Here is a 20,204-nt window from a genome sequence, read left to right on the forward strand (position 1 = left end):
TTGCAGGCATCAAATTCCAAATGAGCTAATATTTGCAGAAAATAACAACATTTTCCAGTTCGTATCTTCTATTTGCAGTCTATTCAATTGAATATACGGTAGGTTGTAAAGGATTTGCAAATCATTGTATTCTGTTTTTATTTACGATTTACAAATCGTGTCAGTTTCACTGGTTTTGGGTTATGTAGTTTCATACACTCCACTCTTAGCTTGTTTCATAAAAAATATACTATCTGTGCAACTTGATGGGAAAAAAATCAGATTTTCTGTCTAGTATAAACGTGGCCACAGTTACAGTCGATAACAAGAAGTCCCTCAGACACCCAAGAAATTACAAGTTCCATCTCTAAATTAATATATGTACACACGCTTGGTTCAAAAGATACTTTCGTGGCACATATTATTGTGATATAGAATCACCTATATTTTTGTCCATATCACACAGAATGAGGCCAACTCCCCCCCCCCAAAAAAAACAATTAGTTTAATAAAACTTCTATATTGTTAGTGCTAGTAGTAGTTTACTCCTATGTACATGTATTTTTAGGTGGTTTTACGCCTAAAGAACTCCAGCATTAAATATAATTATTTTATTTTCAATTTGAATAAACTATGCTGCGACATGGTACAGCCCTCCTCACGTCAGGTTTCTATGAATACTTTTTGAACCAGAGACAAACCTTTGCTGCTTTGTGGATTCCACAACGTGTTGATTCATGTTTTTCCCTAAAGTCATGTTGTCCTGTGCTCTGTGTGTTCCAGCAAAGCAGAAATGGCTGCACTGTCAGAGAAAGACAAGCTCTCTTCAGGTAGAAGATCATTTTTAAAAACTGCTACCACCACACTTGTAAACAAACCCACTGAAGTTATGTATGCTGGTATGTGAAAGTAAATCATGAAGCTTTACATATTCTAGGTATCAAACGTATAATGAGATTAGTGAGGTCACATATAGCTGATATTTGATAGGACAGTTTACAATCTTATGTTTTATTAAATAATCAATTATTGCAGCAAAAATGTAATGATTTGGTGGCCCCTTTGATTTATTCACTTTCTTATTTTTGCACTGGAGACAAGGTAGGGGAAGTGTCACGTCAAGTACACAACAGCAGTTATCGGGATGGAGAAAGCCGGGTTTGGACCGTTAATCGTCCATTTTTTGGAAGATCGACTGAACCTCCTGAGCCACTTCTGCCCGATTTTGTTCATAAAACACACTATAACGAATCAAGTGTTGGTCAAAATATGCTTGGCAGGTTTATGTAGTTGATTACCCTAATTTCCGGACTGTAGAGCGCACTGATATTTAAGTAGCACCCACCAAATTTGAGAAAAAAATACAGATTTTTACATATATTAGCCACACCGGACCATGAGTCGCAGATATATACCGGTACGAAAGATTTTGTAAATGTTTATTCACATACACGGCAGTAAAACAGATGATTAAATAAAACAGAAGTCATGGACGCACTAGCTGCAGAAGCTTGATTTCCAATCAGCTAAACAATGTTTTCGTGACTTATACGAACTGAAACAATAAAAAAAAATGCCGTTGTAAGTTAATAATACTAACAAAGACACTTATAAATGTGTTAGCATATTCGCTGAAGCTAACGAGGTTAGCTTGATTACTTTGTGTGAGTAAGTACAAATATGCATGAAAACACTCCTACAGACGTCACAACCGGGACGGTTTAGTATGTATGAACTCTTTTAGTTATATTGTAAAATTTACAAAGGTTGCTTGGAGTGATGAATGAAGAATCCTTTCGAGCAGAAACGGTGTGGGCGAATGTTCTTCCTTCATGAAACAGGAAGTACATTGTCAACCCGCAGCCCCTGCAGTGAGTGAACACAAACATTAACTCACCTTCTTAGTGTTTATGTTAGTGTAATATGAAAATTATTTGTGGAATACAAAAACAATATTAATACTTAACATTTTTATTAGATGTTAAAAGGTTACATTCTCCATGTACTAGTGTTTTTATATTTTGTTAGTTTTTGTTAAGATATTATAGTAGACAATGCAATATTTTCTTTCAAATCTACAATTTCCGGCGATGTAATATTTATTATAGTCAATTGAAAACAATTTTAATTGTAGATGACTGATTGCTAAAACAAATTTATAAGTTGTAATTTTAATTAGATACTTTGTGAAAGTCTAATTCATTGCTTACAATACACATGGATTTAAACGAACTTAAACAAAACAATACAAACATAAACAAAATATCTGTGTGTGCTTGTGTGTGTGTGTGTGTGTGTGTGTGTGTGTGTGTGTGTGTGTGTGTGTGTGTGCGTGCGTGCGTGTCTATTTATACAGATATACACATATATACATGTGTGTGTGTGTGTATATATATATATATATATATGCATATATATATGTATATATTTTTATACATATATATATATATACACAAACACACACATATATGTGTATCTATATACTGTGTATATAGATACACAGTATACAAGTTATACATATATATATATGTGTGTGTATATATATACATGTGTATATATATATATATATATATATGTATATGTATGTATATATATGTTTATATGTATGTATAAATATGTGTATATTTATATATGTATATATATTTAATGTATACATATGTATTTGTATATATATTTGTGCATATATATATATTTAATGTATTTATGTGTATGTATGTATATATTTGTATATGTATATAATGTATAATTTATGTGTGTATATATATATATATATATACTTTTGTATATGTATAAATATACAAGTAAGCCCCCCTCCTAGAAAGTTTCATAAAAGCATCGAGTGACAAATCAAGCAGCTTTTTCTGATCTCTAACGATGCACGTGTTGCTCTTCAACGAGCAGCAGGTTCTGCTGTTGGTTTCTCCCCATTTCAAGGCATTCATTTGCAGCTCCGCCCGTTCTAACATTAAAAAAGACAGAAAGGAGCAACAGAACAACATTTCAAAGATAGTTTGCTTTGATTGCTTTGTGTGTCCGACAATATGTCTCATTGACTTTTGACACTGGATGAGTGCATGCAAACCTTACAATGTGATGTTTGAACATCACAACGGAAGGAATGAAAATAATTTGACGGTTACTTGAAAGTAGTTGAGAGAGACTCCAGCACCCCCTGCGACCCCGAGAGGGACAAGCGGTAAAATAATGGATGGATGGTATACTGTGACATAAAGTTTGTGTGTTATTTTTTCTGGCCATAGACGCAGATGCCGACGCCGACTAACAGGAAGGGCCATAGTGCGGTGGTGGTGGGCTCATCCATGCTCATGTACGGCGGCTTCATAGACATTAAAGGATCTTCTCAGGAGTTCTGGAGTTTGGATTTTGGTGAGTGAATATTGACATACTAATCAGAAGAATTTGTCTGCACTTGTTATTGGGTAAGAACCAGGAATGTTTGAGTGTATTTTGAAGGTGATTATGCTGGACAGATACCATGGTTTGGGCACTGATCGGTGGTAATCAGCATGGGTCCCTGAGCCCAGGACCAAGACACAGTCACTCTGCAATGGTCTACCAAACTTGCATGTACCTGTTCGGTGGCTTGAAAGGCTTGCGAGAGCAGAGGGATTTCTGGAAGTGGAATTCTGACAGCTGTTCATGGAGTTCACTCAAAATCAAGTGAGTCAAGTTTCTTCTTTTGGTTGTATCTGGATGGCAGAAATCTACATGAGATATTTTAACAGTAAAACGGCGGCGTGGCTCAAATGGTAGAGTGGTTTTGGTTCGAGTCCAGTTTCCGCCATCCTTGTCACTACCGTTGTGTCCTTGGGCAACACACCCACCCTGCTCTGTAACCCCTGTGTCTTAAAGTGGTTTGGTGAAGGAAAGGTATATTAGGGATATCAAATGTTAACGCGATTAATAACGCGGTAACTATAAGTTCCTTTAACGGCGAGGATTTTTTTATGTAACATTTTTTACCCTTGGCCCGTTCAATAGTTTGGGGTGTAATGGCGTCCAGTTGCTGTTGAGCCACAGGCTCGAAATTAGCTGGGACATCTCTGCGCTGCTGATCCGCCTCGACATCTCTGCGCTGCTGAGCCGCCTCCGCTTGGGATGGTTTCCTGCTGGCTCCGCTGTGAACGGGACTCTCGCTGCTGAGTTGGACCCGCTTTGGACTGGACTCTCGCGACTGTGTTGGATCCATTGTGGATTGAACTTTCACAGTATCATGTTAGACCCGCTCGACATCCATTGCTTTCCTCCTCTCTAAGGTTCTCATAATCATTATTGTCACAGACGTCCCACTGGATCATTGTCACCGATGTCCCACTGGGTGTGAGTTTTCCTTGCCCTTATGTGGGCCTACCGAGGATGTCGTGGTGGTTTGTGCAGCCCTTTGAGACACTAGTGATTTAGGGCTATATAAGTAAACATTGATTGATTGATTGATTGAACTGTTGAACTGAAGAAGATCTTATGGAAACGTCAGATCCAAAGCTATGGCAAGTCGTTCTCCGTACAAGACAAGACAATTTTACCTTCAATCGCCGTGAGACAGCATCATTGGAGCGAACGCTGGGCGAGCATTGCTGCCTGGGCTGAGGAGAAGCTTCATGTCTGTGTTCGAATTACAGTTAAATGCACTGAAAACTTAAAATGTAGATTGTTACTAGAGCTGCTTAGTAAGATGGAATACAAGCTCAGCAGAAACAAAGGCGGTAAAGAAAAAAATCTATAGTCACTTTTATCAGAGATTTTTTTTCAAAACATGTCAAGTTTTTTCTCATACCGATCACACACGTCCGGTTGGCGGCTTCACAATAGCGCTACGCTTCACATCCTGTTTAACCTACAAAACAACACATGCTATTTTGTTATTCTGTGGTATTTCTATCTGAATACATGTTTTCTGGAAGATTGAATTGAAGTGTATAGCTCTGGAAGCGGCATAGCTCGGTTGGTAGAGTGGCTGTGCCAGCAACTTGAGGGTTGCAGGTTCGATTCCCGCTTGTGCCATCCTAGTTACTGCCGTTGGGCAAGACACTTTACCCACCTGCTCCCAGTGCCACCCACACTGGTTTAAATGTAACTTAGATATCGGGTGTCACTATGTACAGTGCTTTGAGTCACTTGAGAAAAGCGCTATATAAATATAATTCACAATTCATAAACGTGTCTTCTTCTTGCTACCACAGAGACTTAAGTTTGATACTACAGGCATGGCTGCCACTGCCCTCTGCAGCCCACATCGGGTAATTACAGTTCACTACACAATATTACCACCGCTATGGTATATTCTTCTGTAACGTGTTCCGTTTGATAGTCCGCAATTACAGAATGTTTAAAAGGCTGAATAATACATTTTATTAATAAGTAGGCAGATAAGGTTAAAACATTGTCATGCAGAGATATGGATGCCATTAAATTGCACTAATGTGCAGAAGTTTGGGGCAATAACTACAAACGCACACTATATCCACTCATCACCCTGTAGAAGAAAGCAAAAAGGGTCATTTATAAGGCAGGTTATAGGGATCACACAAATAAATGTTCCTTACATACAAAACTATTGAAATGTAAAGCTCTTGTGGAACTACAAACAGTACAAATCACACTTAAAGCACAAAAAAACTGTCAAGTGTATTAGATTGTAAAGATGAATGAAAGTATACATTTTTTAAGACCGGTCAATGTATCATTGTCTATAATAATAATGATTATAAGAAAACTAGTTAATTGATTTTTAAAATAACGGTTGGGAGTAGATAAATTTCACTTCTTCACACTCCGTTTTGGATATGAAAAAATCTAAGCATTGTGTATTGTTTTCATTCCTTATGTGTTTTCATTGTAAAATATTTCTTTCTATTTATGTACCTTACTATAATGTTATCAAGATTATTTCCTTTTTTCCATATTTTTTTATTTTGCTACTAGTAGTTTATTATAGACATGTTTAAAAACAAAGCAAAATTAAAAATAATGGAAAGATTGAATAATATAAACTACTACTACTACTAGTAGTTTATTATGGACATGTTAAAAACAAAGCAAAAAAAAAATATCGAAAAACTTAAGTAATCTTGATAACATTACGCTCTTGTTTAATGAAATACAATATTGCGTTATCAAACGTGAATGAAGATTAATTAGTGTTTGTTTTGACCGCCATAAGGTGGCGTGTACTGCACGGGTAATGATCACGTCACATATCAGTGTGATGGAAGATAGAGCAATGTGCTCTGCGCCCTTCAAAACAAACTCGGACAAAATTTTAGATACAACTGAGATCAGGCATGTGATTTGAACTTGATAAAAAAGATTGAAAAATAAGCGAAGGGTCCCAGGACCAGGGAAGTGCCCAGATGGAGGAACAAAATGGTAAATAAAAATGGTAAATAGGTTGTACTTGTATAGCGCTTTTCTACCCCTTTTTAAGGAGCCCAAAGCGCTTTGACAGTATTTTCACATTCACACACTGATGGCGGGAGCTGCCATGCAAGGCGCTAACCAGGGCCCATCAGGAGCAAGGGTGAAGTGTCTTGCTCAAGGACACAACGGACGTGCCTAGGATGGTAGAAGGTGGGGATTGAACCAATAACCCTCAGATTGCTTGCACGGCCACTCTCCCAACTTCGCCACGCCGTCTCCAAAGTTGACACTTCACAGCCATAGATGTTTCATCTTGTTATTTACATTATTTACACATTATCAATCATCAATCAATCATTTTTTATTTATATAGCCCTAAATAACAAGTGCCTCAAAGGGCTGCACAAACCACAACGACATCCTCGGTAGGGCCCACATAAGGGCAAGGAAAAACTCACCCCAGTGGGACGTCGACCATGATGTCTATGAGAAACTTTGGAGAGGACCCTCCACCCCCCCCGAAAGCAATGGATGTCGAGCGGATCTAACATGATACTGTGAAAGTCAAATCCATAGTGGATCTAACCTAACCGTGAGAATCAAGTCCAAAGTGGATCCAATATAGTAGCGAGAGTCCCATCCACAGTGGAGCCAGCAGGGAACCATCCCAAGCGGAGGCGTATCAGCAGCGCAGAGATGTCACCAACCGATGCATAGGCGAGCGGTTCATCTTGGGTCCTGACTCTGGACGAGCGGTCCATCCTGGGTCCCGATTTTGGACAGCCAGTACTTCATCCATGGCCACCGGACCGGACTCCCTCCACAAGGGAGGGGGGGACATTGAAGAAAAAAGAAAAGAAACGGCAGATCAACTGGTCTAAAAAAGGGGGTTTATTTAAAGGCTAGAGTATACAAATAAGTTTTAAGATGAGACTTAAATGCATTACTTTGCTTCATTCACACATTACTTTGGCATTTTTGCTTCGATGGCTCCGGTATGAGCCTTCCTGGCAAATTTCTGAGCAGCTTGCATTTTACTTTTTGTTCCTGCTTTAGTGGACTCTGCCTTGGATTTTATAGCCAATATCTGTCTTGTCGACTCCCTCTCCACTTCTAACCGCTCCAAATGCAAAAATCATAGAGTACACACAATGTTTATTCTATTAGCTAACTTCCTTTATCTGAATAGCCTTTAGTGATTTATAACATGAATAGTTTGATTGGCAACACTAAATTGGCCCTAGTATGTGAATGTGAGTGTGATGATTTTTGTCTGTCTATCTGTGTTGGCCCTCCGGGGTGTACCCCGCCTTCCGCCTGATTGTAGCTGAGATAGGCACAAGCGACCCCAAAAGGGAATAAGCGGTAGAAAATGGATGGATGGAAACCGTGTATTCATTATTGACATTGACTAATCAATGTTATAATCATCCATGTACAAATTAGTTTGTTATTCCGCCCACGTGCGTGCTTTTTGTTTCTTCTTGTTTAGTTTTAATTAAATCATGTTTTCATATTCTATGCCTGCCTCCGTCTCTGCATCTTGGGGTTCATCAACAACAAATAATTGTGACACTAGGATTCGTTTTCACCTCATTACTCTACTTTGTGCTCTCGCGGTCATCTTGTGTGCTCTTGCGGTCATCTTTACAGGATATCCACGTCTAGGGAGAGGACTAACACTGTGAACTTTTTCTTACTCGTAGACAAGCTGTCTTACCGTACTGTAGACATGGACATCAAGGCTTTTAAGAGACACTTTTGTAACCCTTTCCAGCTTCATGTAATCAACAATTCTTGATCATAGGTTTTCAGATAGCACTTTAGTGTGAGGCAACTGTTCACATCAGGCAGAACTTCTTGAGAACACCTGACTCAAAACTGGTGTGTGATTTTATAGGGCAGGGCAGCTTTAAGCAGCACCTGCTAAAATGTTTAGTTGGTTGAATATTACCATTTATGAATATTCAGAGAAGGTTAAGACATTGTCATGCAGTGTTAGGAATATAATTAACTTGTACAACATATAATGTACATAACATCAGAAGCATTTATTCAGGTAGATATATCATAGATTGCATTACCAAACATCGTTGACAATCAAACCATGATTTTTACAATCTAATTGCTAAAAAATGCAAAATCTGGCAAAACACCAACACACAGCAGGTATTTTTTTTCAGTTCTCTTTAAAAGTGTGCTTTTATCATTTTAGTGCTGAGCTATTTAAAAACAAAGCATAATATTGAAAACACATTTCATTAAAGCAAAAAATGTTTCCTGTTATCAAAAATTTGGTGATTATCTAACTATTGTACACTTATTATCGATGAAAAATTATATCTCTCAGCGATTAATCGCGATTTAACTATATGCAAAATGCGATTATTATAAAATGTTACAGATTTTTATTGTTTGACAGCGTACATACATGCACATATATATATATATATATATATATATATATATGTATGTACAAAACCCAAAACCAGTGAAGTTGGCACGTTGTGTAAATCGTAAATAAAAACAATCATTTGCATATCCATTTCAACCTCTATTCAATTGAATAGACTGCAAGGACAAGATACTTAACGTTTCAACTGGAAAACGTTGTTAGTTTTTGCCAATATTAGCTCATTTAGAATTTGATGCCTGCAGCATGTTTCAAAAAAGCTGGCAGAAAAGGTAAAAAAGATTGAGAAAGTTGAGGAATCAAACACTTATTTGGAAAATCCCACAAGCGAACAGGCTAATTGGCAACCGGTGGGTGCCATGATTGGGTATAAAAGCAGCTTCCATAAAATGTTTAGTCATTCACAAGCAAGGATGAGGTGAAGGTCACCACTTTGTTAACACATGGCTGAGCAAATTGTTAAAGAACAACATTTCTCAACCAGCTATTGCAAGAATATAGGGATTTCACCATCTAAGGTACATAATATCATCAAACGTTTCAGAGGATCTGAAGAAATCCCTGCACTTAAGCAGCAAGGTTGAAAATCAACATTAAATTCCCGTGACCTTCGATCCCTCAGGTGATATAGCATCAAAAAGCGACATCAGTGTGTAAAGGATATCACCACATGGGCTCAGGAACACTTTAGAAAACTATTGTCAGTACCGACAGTTGGTCGCTACATATGTAAGTGCAAGTTAAAACTCTACCATATAAAGCCAAAGCCATTTATCAACAACACCCAGAAACGCTGCCGGCTTGGCTGGGCCCGAGCTCATCTAAGATGGACTGATGCAAAGTGGAAAAGTGTTCTGTGGTCTGACGAGTCCACATTTCAAATTGTTTTTGGAAACTATAGACGTGTCGTCCGGAACAAAGAGGAAAAGAACCCTCCAGATTGTTTTAGGCACAAAGTTGAAAAGCCAGCATCTGTGATGGTATAGGAGTGTATTAGTGCCCAAGGCATGGGTAACTTACACATCTGTGAAGGCACCATTAATGCTGAAAGGTACATACAGGTTTTGGACCAACATATGTTGCTGTCCAAGCAACCTTATCATGGACGCCCCTGCTTATTTCAGCAAGACAATGCCAAGCCACTTATTACAACAGTGTGGCTTCATAGTAAAATAGTGTGGGTACTAGACTGGCCTGCCTGTAGTCCCGACCTGTGTGGTGCAATATGAAGCCTAAAATACCACAGCAGACACCCCGGACTGTTGAACAACTTCAGCTGTACATCAAGCAAGAATGGGAAACATTTCCACCAGAAAAGCTTCAAAAATTGGTCTCCTCAATTCCCAAACATTTACTGAGTGTTGTTAAAAGGAAAGGCCATGTAAGACAACAGCAGTAAAAAATGCCCCTGTGCCAACTTTTTCGCAATGTGTTGCTGCCATTACATTCTAAGTTACTAATTACACAACGTGCCAACCTCACTGGTTTTGGGTTTTGTATGTATGTATATATATATTTTTATTTATTTTTTTTTTTTTTCGAGCCTGTGGCTCAACAGTAACTGGATGCCATTACACTTTTCCCCAAGTTACGGAACAAGCTGGAGGTCAAATTTGTTACTCGGGCATAAAAAAAATGATCGCTGTTAAGTTAAGGTGTTATTATCTCTTTGACTTGACAGTCCCATTACATACATATATAATGTAGAGTAATATATATATCCATCCCTCCATCTATTTTCTACCACTTATTCCCCTTTGGGGTCACGGGAGGCGCTAGTGCCTATCTCAGCTTTAATCGGGCGGAAGGCAGCGTACACCCTGGACAAGTCGCCACCTCATCGCAGTATATATATATATATATATATATATATGTGTGTGTATATATATATATATACATATATATATATACACATATATGTATATCTATATATACATACATACATATATATATGTATATACACATATATATGTACGTGTATATATGTATGAAAATATAGGTATGTACTGTATATATGTGTATGTGTGCATATATATATATATATATTTTATTTTTATTTTGTTTTCAGTTTTGCAGCAAAAGTTGCATATATATATATATATATATGGCCACAAAACAGTTCAACTTTTGCTGCAAAACTGAAAATGCTGCCCCGGATTCAGGCATTTTAGTTTGTAAAAATCGCCAAAAAAGCCAGCAAAAACTTGGAGGAATTGGTAAAATGAGTCTCTGTTAAGGCTAAAACAACCACTTTTATCCTTCTTTTTTGGCTGTATTATGACTGAGACAGAGTACAAAAACTGGGACAAACTGTTGACCCTTTTAATAAATAATAAACCGAATTGTACGAAAAGTGTCTTTACAGAATGCGAGGTAGACTGTATTTTGAAAAAAGTTTGGAGAACCACTGTAGGGTGAAATAGTAATTGAAATTCCTGATCCAATCACATCATGCTGTGTCATAAACTGCACCTAACAATACTTATGCACTTTTTCTCCAGATTGGGACCCTCCAAACTCTTTGGTCACTCAGCTGTGGCCTACAAGGACGGCATGCTTCTTTTTGGGGGAGGAGAGAGCCAGAACTATCCAAATAACTTCCTGTGGAGGTACACCTTCTCCACTCGCACGTGGAGTCAGGTGAACACAGTGCCGGGGTCATCGCGCTCTCCGGACAAGATGCACCACTGTTGTGTCGCCATAGGTGCTGCCTATGCCGGCGTCTGCTCGGAAACCAACACGAGACTTGAGCACGGGAAGTTCAAGCCGTTCAAAAACAAATGTTTTCCTGCTGCCCTCACTTTTCTGGGCTCGGAGGGTGCTATAGAGCTTCAGACGTTCAACCTGGACAAGGGTCCCAAGGCAGAATGTGGCGGTGACCCTGCAGAAACGGACAAAATTGTTGGCAGCTGTCTGACGTATGAAAACAGAGCTTTCAGCAGACATTGGAGCTGCACAGAAAATGAGGTGCTAGATGAAGATGCTGAAGACATAGCACAACATTTGCCCAACCTCTTACTGGTGCTGGGGGGCCGACCGTGCGCCAAATATAAACCCATTTCTGTGTGGCAGATGACTCTGGGCGACACTTGACAGCACTCTTGAAAACAGGATTCCCTTATTCTGAGAAGAACAGTGTTCATAGTGCCATGACACCTTTTCAATGCCAACACACGCATAAATGGTAAACGGGTTTTACTTGTATAGCGCTTTTCTACCTTCAAGGTATTCAAAGCGCTTTGACACTATTTCCACATTCACCCATTCACACACTGATGGCAGGAGCTGCCATGCAAGGCGCTAACCACGACCCATCAGGAGCAAGGGTGAAGTGTCTTGCTCAAGGACACAACGGACGTGACTAGGTTGGTAGAAGCTGGGGATTGAGCCATGAAACCTCAAGTGGCTGGCACGGCCATGTATACATGATATATAAACACTTAATATACCACGTTATTAACATTTGTTACACCTCATGTTAGGATTGCACGTGAATAATTGGTCACTTTTAAAACAACAATGCGAAACTTTCCTTTTGGGAGGTAAGTAAGGGACTTTTATGCTAATAGAGTTCAACTAACAACCACTTAAGGCAGTGGTCCCCAAACTACGGCCTGCAGGCCAGATCCGGCCCGCCAGCGTTCGAGATCTGGCCTGCGGGAAGTCCCAAAAATGTTTGTATTTTTTTTTTATTTCTATTTTTTTAAATCTGTCCTTTCTAATCCATTTTCTAACGCTTGTTACTCTCAGAGTCCCCTAGCCACTCAGGCAAATCATATTGTCTAAAAATGCATTTTCCAATTGGCCTGACGGAACAGAGACAAACTGTATTGAAATTGCTTCTCTATAGTTACATTTCAGGATACGCTGAAGGGTTTGTGTCTAGCACTTGGCCCGGAAGACAGAGACTATCTCCTTGTGTATCTGGAAGAGGTGTCCAAAGAGCCGAATAAACAGGGGCATAACGTAGGCTGGATGGAATAACGCCGGAATTTCAGAGGTCAAAAACTGGAGGGTCAGTGGTTTGATTCACAAGGGACTTTTGGGTGCATTTTAAACATATTTGGGCAACCCATTTTTCCTTGACTATTTGGGTTTATTTGGGACCTACCCAGTCCTCTCCAAGGACCTAAATGGGTAGAATTCGGACCTTGTAAATGGAAATTACTGGAAAAATTGGGTTATGATTTGGAAAAAACACCTTTGAACTCTACAGGTGGTAAGTGTGGGTTTCCTTCCTGAGACTGCTACTCCCTGCGACCTCGATGAGCAGTGGAAAAAGGTTGAATGGATGGAATAACTCAGGAGTTGGAGCAGGTCAACCAATAATTGGAGGGTTTGTGGCCCGAATCTCGCTTCCTCTACATTAATTCTTTCTGTTGTGTCCTTGAGCAAGACACTTTACCCATTTTTCCCCTCGAGTCGCCCATACAGGGCTGTCTAAGAGGCTAACCTAAGACCTTGATTTGGTTGCCGGACACTCCACGATGGTGTCCCACTGCTCATCAAGAAGATTGTTTCAACTAGAGTTGGGCGATATGGCCTTTTTTTTTAATATCTCGATATTTTTAGGCCATATTGCGATATACGATATATATTACGATATTTTGCCTTGGCCTTGAATGAACACTTGATACATATAATCACAGCAGTATGATGATCCTATGTGTCTACATTAAAGCATTCTTCATTCATATATGCTATTTTTAAACTTTCATGCAGAGAGGGAAATCACAACTAAGTCAATTGACCATATACATACACACATCTATATACACACACATGTATATATATATATATATATATATATATATATATATATATATATATATATATATATATATATATATACTGTGATGAGGTGGCGCCTTGTCCAAGGTGTACCACGCTTTCCGCCCGAATGCAGCTGAGATAGGCACCAGCACCCCCAAAGGGAATAAGCAGTAGAAAATGGATGGATATTTATATATACACAGCCTGGTCCCCGGCCAAATTTTTTCCCAATGTGGCCCCCGGGTCAAAAAGATTGGGAACCCCTGACTTAAGGGGAACAACAAATGTGTTCACATTTGCCATGACAAACTCGCATGTTTTAAGTTGGATTCGATGATAAGCGTTGGATTAGTAAACACCACCGACTGCTTGCTGTTTCCAAGACAGTTAAGGAACAAATTTAGGAGGAGTGCTCAGGAATTTGCAATGTTGCGATTGCACCAATTTAAGCAAATTCAACCAATTACCGTATTTTCCGGACTATAAATTGCACCCACTGAATTTTAGAAGAAAATTTGATTTTTCCATATATTATCCCCATCGGATTTTAAGCCTTTTGGTATGTTTCGAAATAAGATATTTAGAAAAAAAAAAATTAAATGTTTGTTTCAAATGGTGCCTGTAACTTGGCAATAAAACATCTGATCAAACAAAACAGAAAAGTTTGATGTCTTTAGTCATCCTTTATGAAATGAGTAAGATGTTGTTTTTAAATAGGGTTCAAGATGTTTATTAGGATTCATCGTCCTTGTACTTTGTAAACACTTTGAGTTTGAACAGTTTCTGAAAGTGAATCATGTCAGTATTTTGATGGATTCATTTTCCAAATCTGTTTTAGAATTGAGCCACTAGCAAATAAAAAAATCCATGGATTAGTCTCGCACCTTTGTAAAAGCCGCAGGGTTCAAAGCTTGGGAAAAATTGGCGGTTTATAGTCTTGAAAATACGGTATGTGCAGCCTCCCGACTTACACATTTTGGCTAATAACTGAGCAGCACTCACACTTGCACATCAAGTATCTAATCAAATTTAACATGTTTTTGTTGTGTAGATGAAGCAAAAACAACATTTAATTATATATTTAACCTTTTTTTTTTATTTTATTTATTTTACAATTACCATATTTTCAGGGCTATAGAGCGCACCGGTATTTAAGCCGCACCCACCAAATTTTAGTAGAAATTAAAATGTTTACATATATTAACTGCACTGGTCTATAGATATCAGATATGAGTACAAAAATATTGTTTTAATGTTTATTTCCATACCTTATTGTTTCCAAACGGCACATTTCACATGGTAGTAACATGGCCACTCAAACAAAACAGACGTCATCGTCATGGCTGCGGATGCTAGCTCTTCAATCAGGTAAACAGACTTAATAACTCCACGGTGACGTTTTGGTTAGTTCACGAAACTTAAACAATATACTTAATAGGAATGCTATTCTAAGTCAATAATACTAACACATACACTTGTAAATGTGTTAGCATATTTGCTAATGCTAATGACACTACATTAGGATAGCACAGATTAGATTAGATTAGATAGTACTTTATTTATTCCGTCAGGAGAGTTCCTTCAGGAAAATTACAATTTTCAGCACAATCCCATTCAAGATCAGGAGTGGGGGTGCAGACTGAGGCCAAGGGAAAAGAACAACTCATAGCCATAGTACACATCCCTCTTACATGTGTGGAAGAGGGAAACATCAAACATCAAAGAACACAGAGGACATTAAAGACATTAAAGCAGCAGATACAACCAGACACTTCTACATACAGCTATGAATAAAAAGTAAAAGAAACATATACACTGTGGTGGCCTCTGCGGTGCTCCACGCCATCGTCCGCTGGGGAGGAGGGAGCATGGCCAGAGACAGGAGCAGACCCAACAAAGCAACCAAGACAGCCGACTCCACTCTCGGCCAATGTCCAGTCCGCATGGATGAGCGAGGATACGTCCAAGGTGACTGAGGTGTCCGACACCTGCTCACCCAGTCAAGACACCGCGGAGCCTCTCCGTCCCAGTGCTCAGTGCTAGCTCTGCAGCCCTGTCCCCTCATCCATTTCTCCTCCAGTCCCTCCAAACAGACTCTGGTGTGGCAGAGACCCAGCAGCTGGTCTCCATGGCCAAAAGGCTCCCGGGAGGCAGATCCAGAAGTCCACAAAAAAAGCACCACAGAGGTCACGAAAGTGCCACCCCTTGTCACACAGTCCCAAAGGGTCCCGGACCAAAATGCAAAAAAATATAATACCACATGAAAACAAGAGGGAAACACAAAAGGATGATACAAGAAAATGCATGGAAACATTCCGACAGACGTCACACTTGGGACAGTTTTGTAAGTATGAATTGTTTTAGTTACATTGTAAAACTTACAAATGTTGCTAGGAGTGGTGAATGAAGAAGCCATACAAGCAGAAATTCTATGCATGGGTTTACTTCTGGTTCAAGGAACTAAACAGGACATACATTTTCAAACTGCACCACCTGCAGTGAGCAAACTTACTAAAAGATGTCACAATAGCACAAACAGTAACACACCTTTTCAGTGTCTAACGATGTAACATAAAACTCATTGTTGAGTACAAAAACATTAAAGCTGTGAGCAAAGAAAAATCTGTGTTTTAACTGCACCGTTTTATAAGCCGCAGGTTTCAAACCGAGCGGCATATAGTCCGGATACTACGGTAAGAGCACAGTTTCATTTGCAATCCTGATTTAGCAGAAATATTTTAAGATGTGGATGGGTGATGATAATCTCATTGTCTCACTTTTACTAAAGATGACAATCTCCTTGTCTCACTTTTACTAACAGAAATTTGCACTACAGATCGCTCTCAACAGTTCACAAATTCTCTTAATGTGCGAAACTAAATGTGTTGGAACTTAAATGAATGTTTAAGATGGACAAACATTTTTCAAGTGTAAAACATACACTGAGAATGTCTGCAACTTGTGCGTGACAGAGCAAACAGCGGACAATAAGGAAGCCTTTTTTCTGTAATAATCATTAACTATTAGAATTGCACAAAAACGCGATTCATATCTGGATCGCAGTTCTTTTTCATCCCAATTCTATATCAATTAATCTTTTCAAATATCGTTTTGAAAATGTGTTTTTAATTGGGGGATTAGATTCAATGTTTTAAATCATGTTGAATGTGAGTGTGAATGTTCTCTGTCTGTGTTGGCCTTGTGATGAGGTGGCGAATTGTCCAGGGTCTACACCGCCTTCCGCCCAAATGCAGCTGAGATAGGCTCCAGCATCCCCCGCAACCCCAAAAAGGGACGTGCAGTAGAACATGGATGGATGGATTTTATTAGGCAATCTCCTTGCAAATAGAAGGAGCTTTTCTAACCTGTAATCTGTTTTGAAAAAAGGTTCATTCGAATTGTTATGCCAAATAATACATTGCCGAAATTGTTTGAATCTAAAATAGTGTTGGGTCGTGAATCAATTCTGGAGTGAATCATCGGAATGAGATTGAATCGTGAGGTGCCCAAATATTCACACCCCTAATAATTATTACAATTAGAAGTTATGAATAATTCAAACAGTACAGAAATATGATAATTAGGTTTAAGTCTTAAGTCTTACCATGAATGATTCCCGGGCGCGGCACCGCTGCTGCCCACTGCTCCCCTCACTTCCCAGGGGATGATCAAGGAGATGGGTCAAATGCAGAGGACGAATTTCACCACACCTAGTGTATGTGTGACAATCATTGGTACTTTAACTTAACTTTTACTGCCATCTAATGTCTACTTTAAAGTCTGTTACATAAAACGAGTATAAATGCAATACAGTGTTTGCAATTTTTGGGAAAATACTGTTCTTTTTTAGGTTAAGGGGTTCAAAGAACACTTAGAACTAGAGATGTCCGATAATGTCTTTTTTGCCGATATCCAATACTCCGATATTGTCCAATTTTTAATTATCGATTCCGATATCAACCGATACCGATATATGTACAGTTGTGGAATTAACAAATTATTATGCCTAATTTTGTGGTGATGCCCCGCTGGATGCATTATACAAAGTAACAAGGCTTTCCAAAATAAATCAACTCAAGTTATGGAAAAAAATGCAGACATGGCAATGCCATATTTTTTATTGAAGTCACAAAGTGCATTATCTTTTTTTAACATGCCTCAAAACAGCAACTTGGAATTTGGGACATGCTCTCCCTGAGAGAGCATAAGGAGATTGAGGTGGGGGGACGTAGAGGGTAGCTGGGATGTATATTGTAGCGTCCCAGGAGTTAGTGCTGCAAGGGGTTCTGGGTATTTGTTCTGTTGTGTTACGGTGCATATGTTCTCCCGAAATGTGTTTGTCATTCTTGTTTGGTGCGGGTTCACAGTGTGGTGCATATTTGTAACAGTGTTAAAAGTTGTTTATACGGCCACCCTCAGTGACTTGTGTGGCTGTTGACCAAGTATGCATTGCATTCTCTTGTGTGTGTGTGAAAAGCCGTATGTATTATGTGGTTGGGTCGGCACGCATAGGCAGTGCCTTTAAGGTTTATTGGCGCTCTACTTTTCCCTATGTCCGTGTACCACTCCATACAGCAGCGTTTTAAGAAGTCATACATTATACTTTTTGAAACCAATACCGATAATTTACGATATTACATTTTAATGCATTTATCGGCCGATGATATCGGCAGCCCGATTTTATTGGACTTCTCTACTTAGAATGTTGATAAAAGAAAAAAGTCATAAGTACATTCAATGTGCCTAAAATAATAAACATCAAACATTGCAACTTTCTGGAAAAAGTTGCAATCATTTCTGGCAATTTCGGCCAAAACAATCACAATAAAGCACACCAAATCCTAGAGGGACTAATAAATGACGTGTATGTGGACATCTGCAGTAAATTTATGCCAACCCCAAGTGAGCGTCAATTTAAACATTATGGAAGAAAGTACAAAACAATTAATTTTGTAGCAAGTTTATCCTAAACAGAGTAAACAGTTGAATAACTCACCATATGCTTCCGTAATTTCACACAGGAACAGGAAGGAAGTACAACACAAATCCAGTTAATTAAAATTAATAATCTGGAATAATATGTTACCTCAATCTCTCTTCTCCAGTTGGATTTTATGCCTGTTTGTTGTTGAATTAATCCCACTTAACAATTGTCTTGCCGTGCTTGTCATGATCTGTGGTTTGGATTATGTTTTTTTATTTTCAATCCAAGACTCCTTCGGTTCCTGTTCTTTGTGCACCCTTGTTTGTTTTGGTTACCATGGTTACTTATTATTTCCACCTGCTTCTAATTAGTGTTCACTCGCTCACCTGCTGCCTGAGCACTAATCAGAGGCATTATTTAAACCTGACTTGCCCTCCAGTGAGGGCTGGAGTATTGTTTGCTGCCTGAGCACTAATCAGAGGCATTATTTAAACCTGCCTTGCCCTCCAGTCAGGGCTGGAGTATTGTTTGCTGTTTGCTGTGGACTGCCTTTTTTTTGGAAGCTGAAAGCTATTCCCTGGATCCCGACTCCTGTCCCTGTTTGCTGTTTCCTGGTTTCTGGTTTTGTTTTCCTTGCCTTATTTTTTGAACATTAAAACCAGGTTTTTATTTTCCAAGCCTGTCATCTCTGCATCTTGGGGTTCATCACCTCCACTTCGTGACACAGCACAGCCACAATCTAATGTGATTGCTGGAATTTAGAGGTCAATCAATCAAATATTTGTATAGCCCCACATCACGAGTGTCTCAAAGGGCTGCACAAGCCACAAAGTCATCCTCGGCTCAGATCCCACATTAGGGCAAGAAAAAACTCCATCCAATGGGGTACAATGAGAAACCTTGGAGGTCGACCGGTGCAATGGACGTCGAGTGGATCTAGATCATAGTGTGAGAGTCCAGTCCATAGTGGGGCCAGCCGGACATCGTCTTGGGTGGAGACAAGTCAGCGGCGCAGAGACGACCTCAACTGATGCACAGATGAGTGGTCCATCCGGCTTTGAACGACTAGAGCTTCATCTGTGGCCCCACTCTCCTTGTAGAGGGGGGCAGAGCAGAAAAGAGACGGCAGATCAACTGGTTTAAAAGAGGGGTCTACTTAAAGGCTAGAGCGGACAAATGAGTTTTAAGATGGGACTTAAAACAAACTATCAACATCATTCGTCATTACAGCAAATGTATTTATATATATATATATAAATTAACATATTCAACTTTTTTTTTTTTTAAGGTGGCCGCTGGCTGCATTATACAGGTATCCATTATAAACAAGTTTTTACTTGTCTCTGCGGAGAGTTTTTGGGCCGCTTACACACATCTGACTACTATAAATTTTACAAACTTAAGTGAGAAACAAACTAGTAAGAAAAAAAGTTTCTATACAAATATATATTTTTTTGTGGTTATGACTCAACTTGTCTTTTGGGTGGGCCCGCCTTTGAGCAAAATGTTAGAAGCTTGTTTTTATTGGCGAGTCTGTGATAGTGGTGCGACCATATATGGGCATGACTGTTGACTACTCAACACATTCAAAAAGACTAGTGGTGGGTACTAATACTAACCAATAAATAGTCTTCCAAAATATGATTTGTTACCATAAAAAGATTTGTACAAAAACAAAACATTTTTAACCAAACAATTTGTCGACTTGTCCAGAGTGTACCCCGCCTTCCGCCCGAT

At 39.1% G+C, this 20,204-nt stretch overlaps 1 protein-coding gene across 2 annotated transcripts in view; it reads left to right on the forward strand.

Annotated features, from left to right (window-relative positions):
• Positions 1 to 13,466, forward strand: part of si:dkey-3d4.3 (leucine-zipper-like transcriptional regulator 1 homolog) — a 28,829-nt gene extending 15,363 nt beyond the window's left edge. For both annotated transcript variants that reach the window (XM_061918619.1, XM_061918620.1), the window contains 4 exons: positions 763 to 809; positions 3,240 to 3,366; positions 3,471 to 3,660; positions 11,272 to 13,466. In XM_061918619.1, coding sequence (XP_061774603.1) covers positions 763 to 809; positions 3,240 to 3,366; positions 3,471 to 3,660; positions 11,272 to 11,863 — 956 coding nt within the window. In that variant the 3' untranslated portion in view covers positions 11,864 to 13,466. The remainder of the gene's footprint in view (positions 1 to 762; positions 810 to 3,239; positions 3,367 to 3,470; positions 3,661 to 11,271) is intronic.
• The last annotated feature ends 6,738 nt before the right edge of the window (positions 13,467 to 20,204 follow it).

The sequence above is a fragment of the Nerophis ophidion genome, linkage group LG13 (assembly GCF_033978795.1).
Source record: "Nerophis ophidion isolate RoL-2023_Sa linkage group LG13, RoL_Noph_v1.0, whole genome shotgun sequence".
NCBI classification, from domain to species: Eukaryota; Metazoa; Chordata; class Actinopteri; order Syngnathiformes; family Syngnathidae; genus Nerophis; species Nerophis ophidion.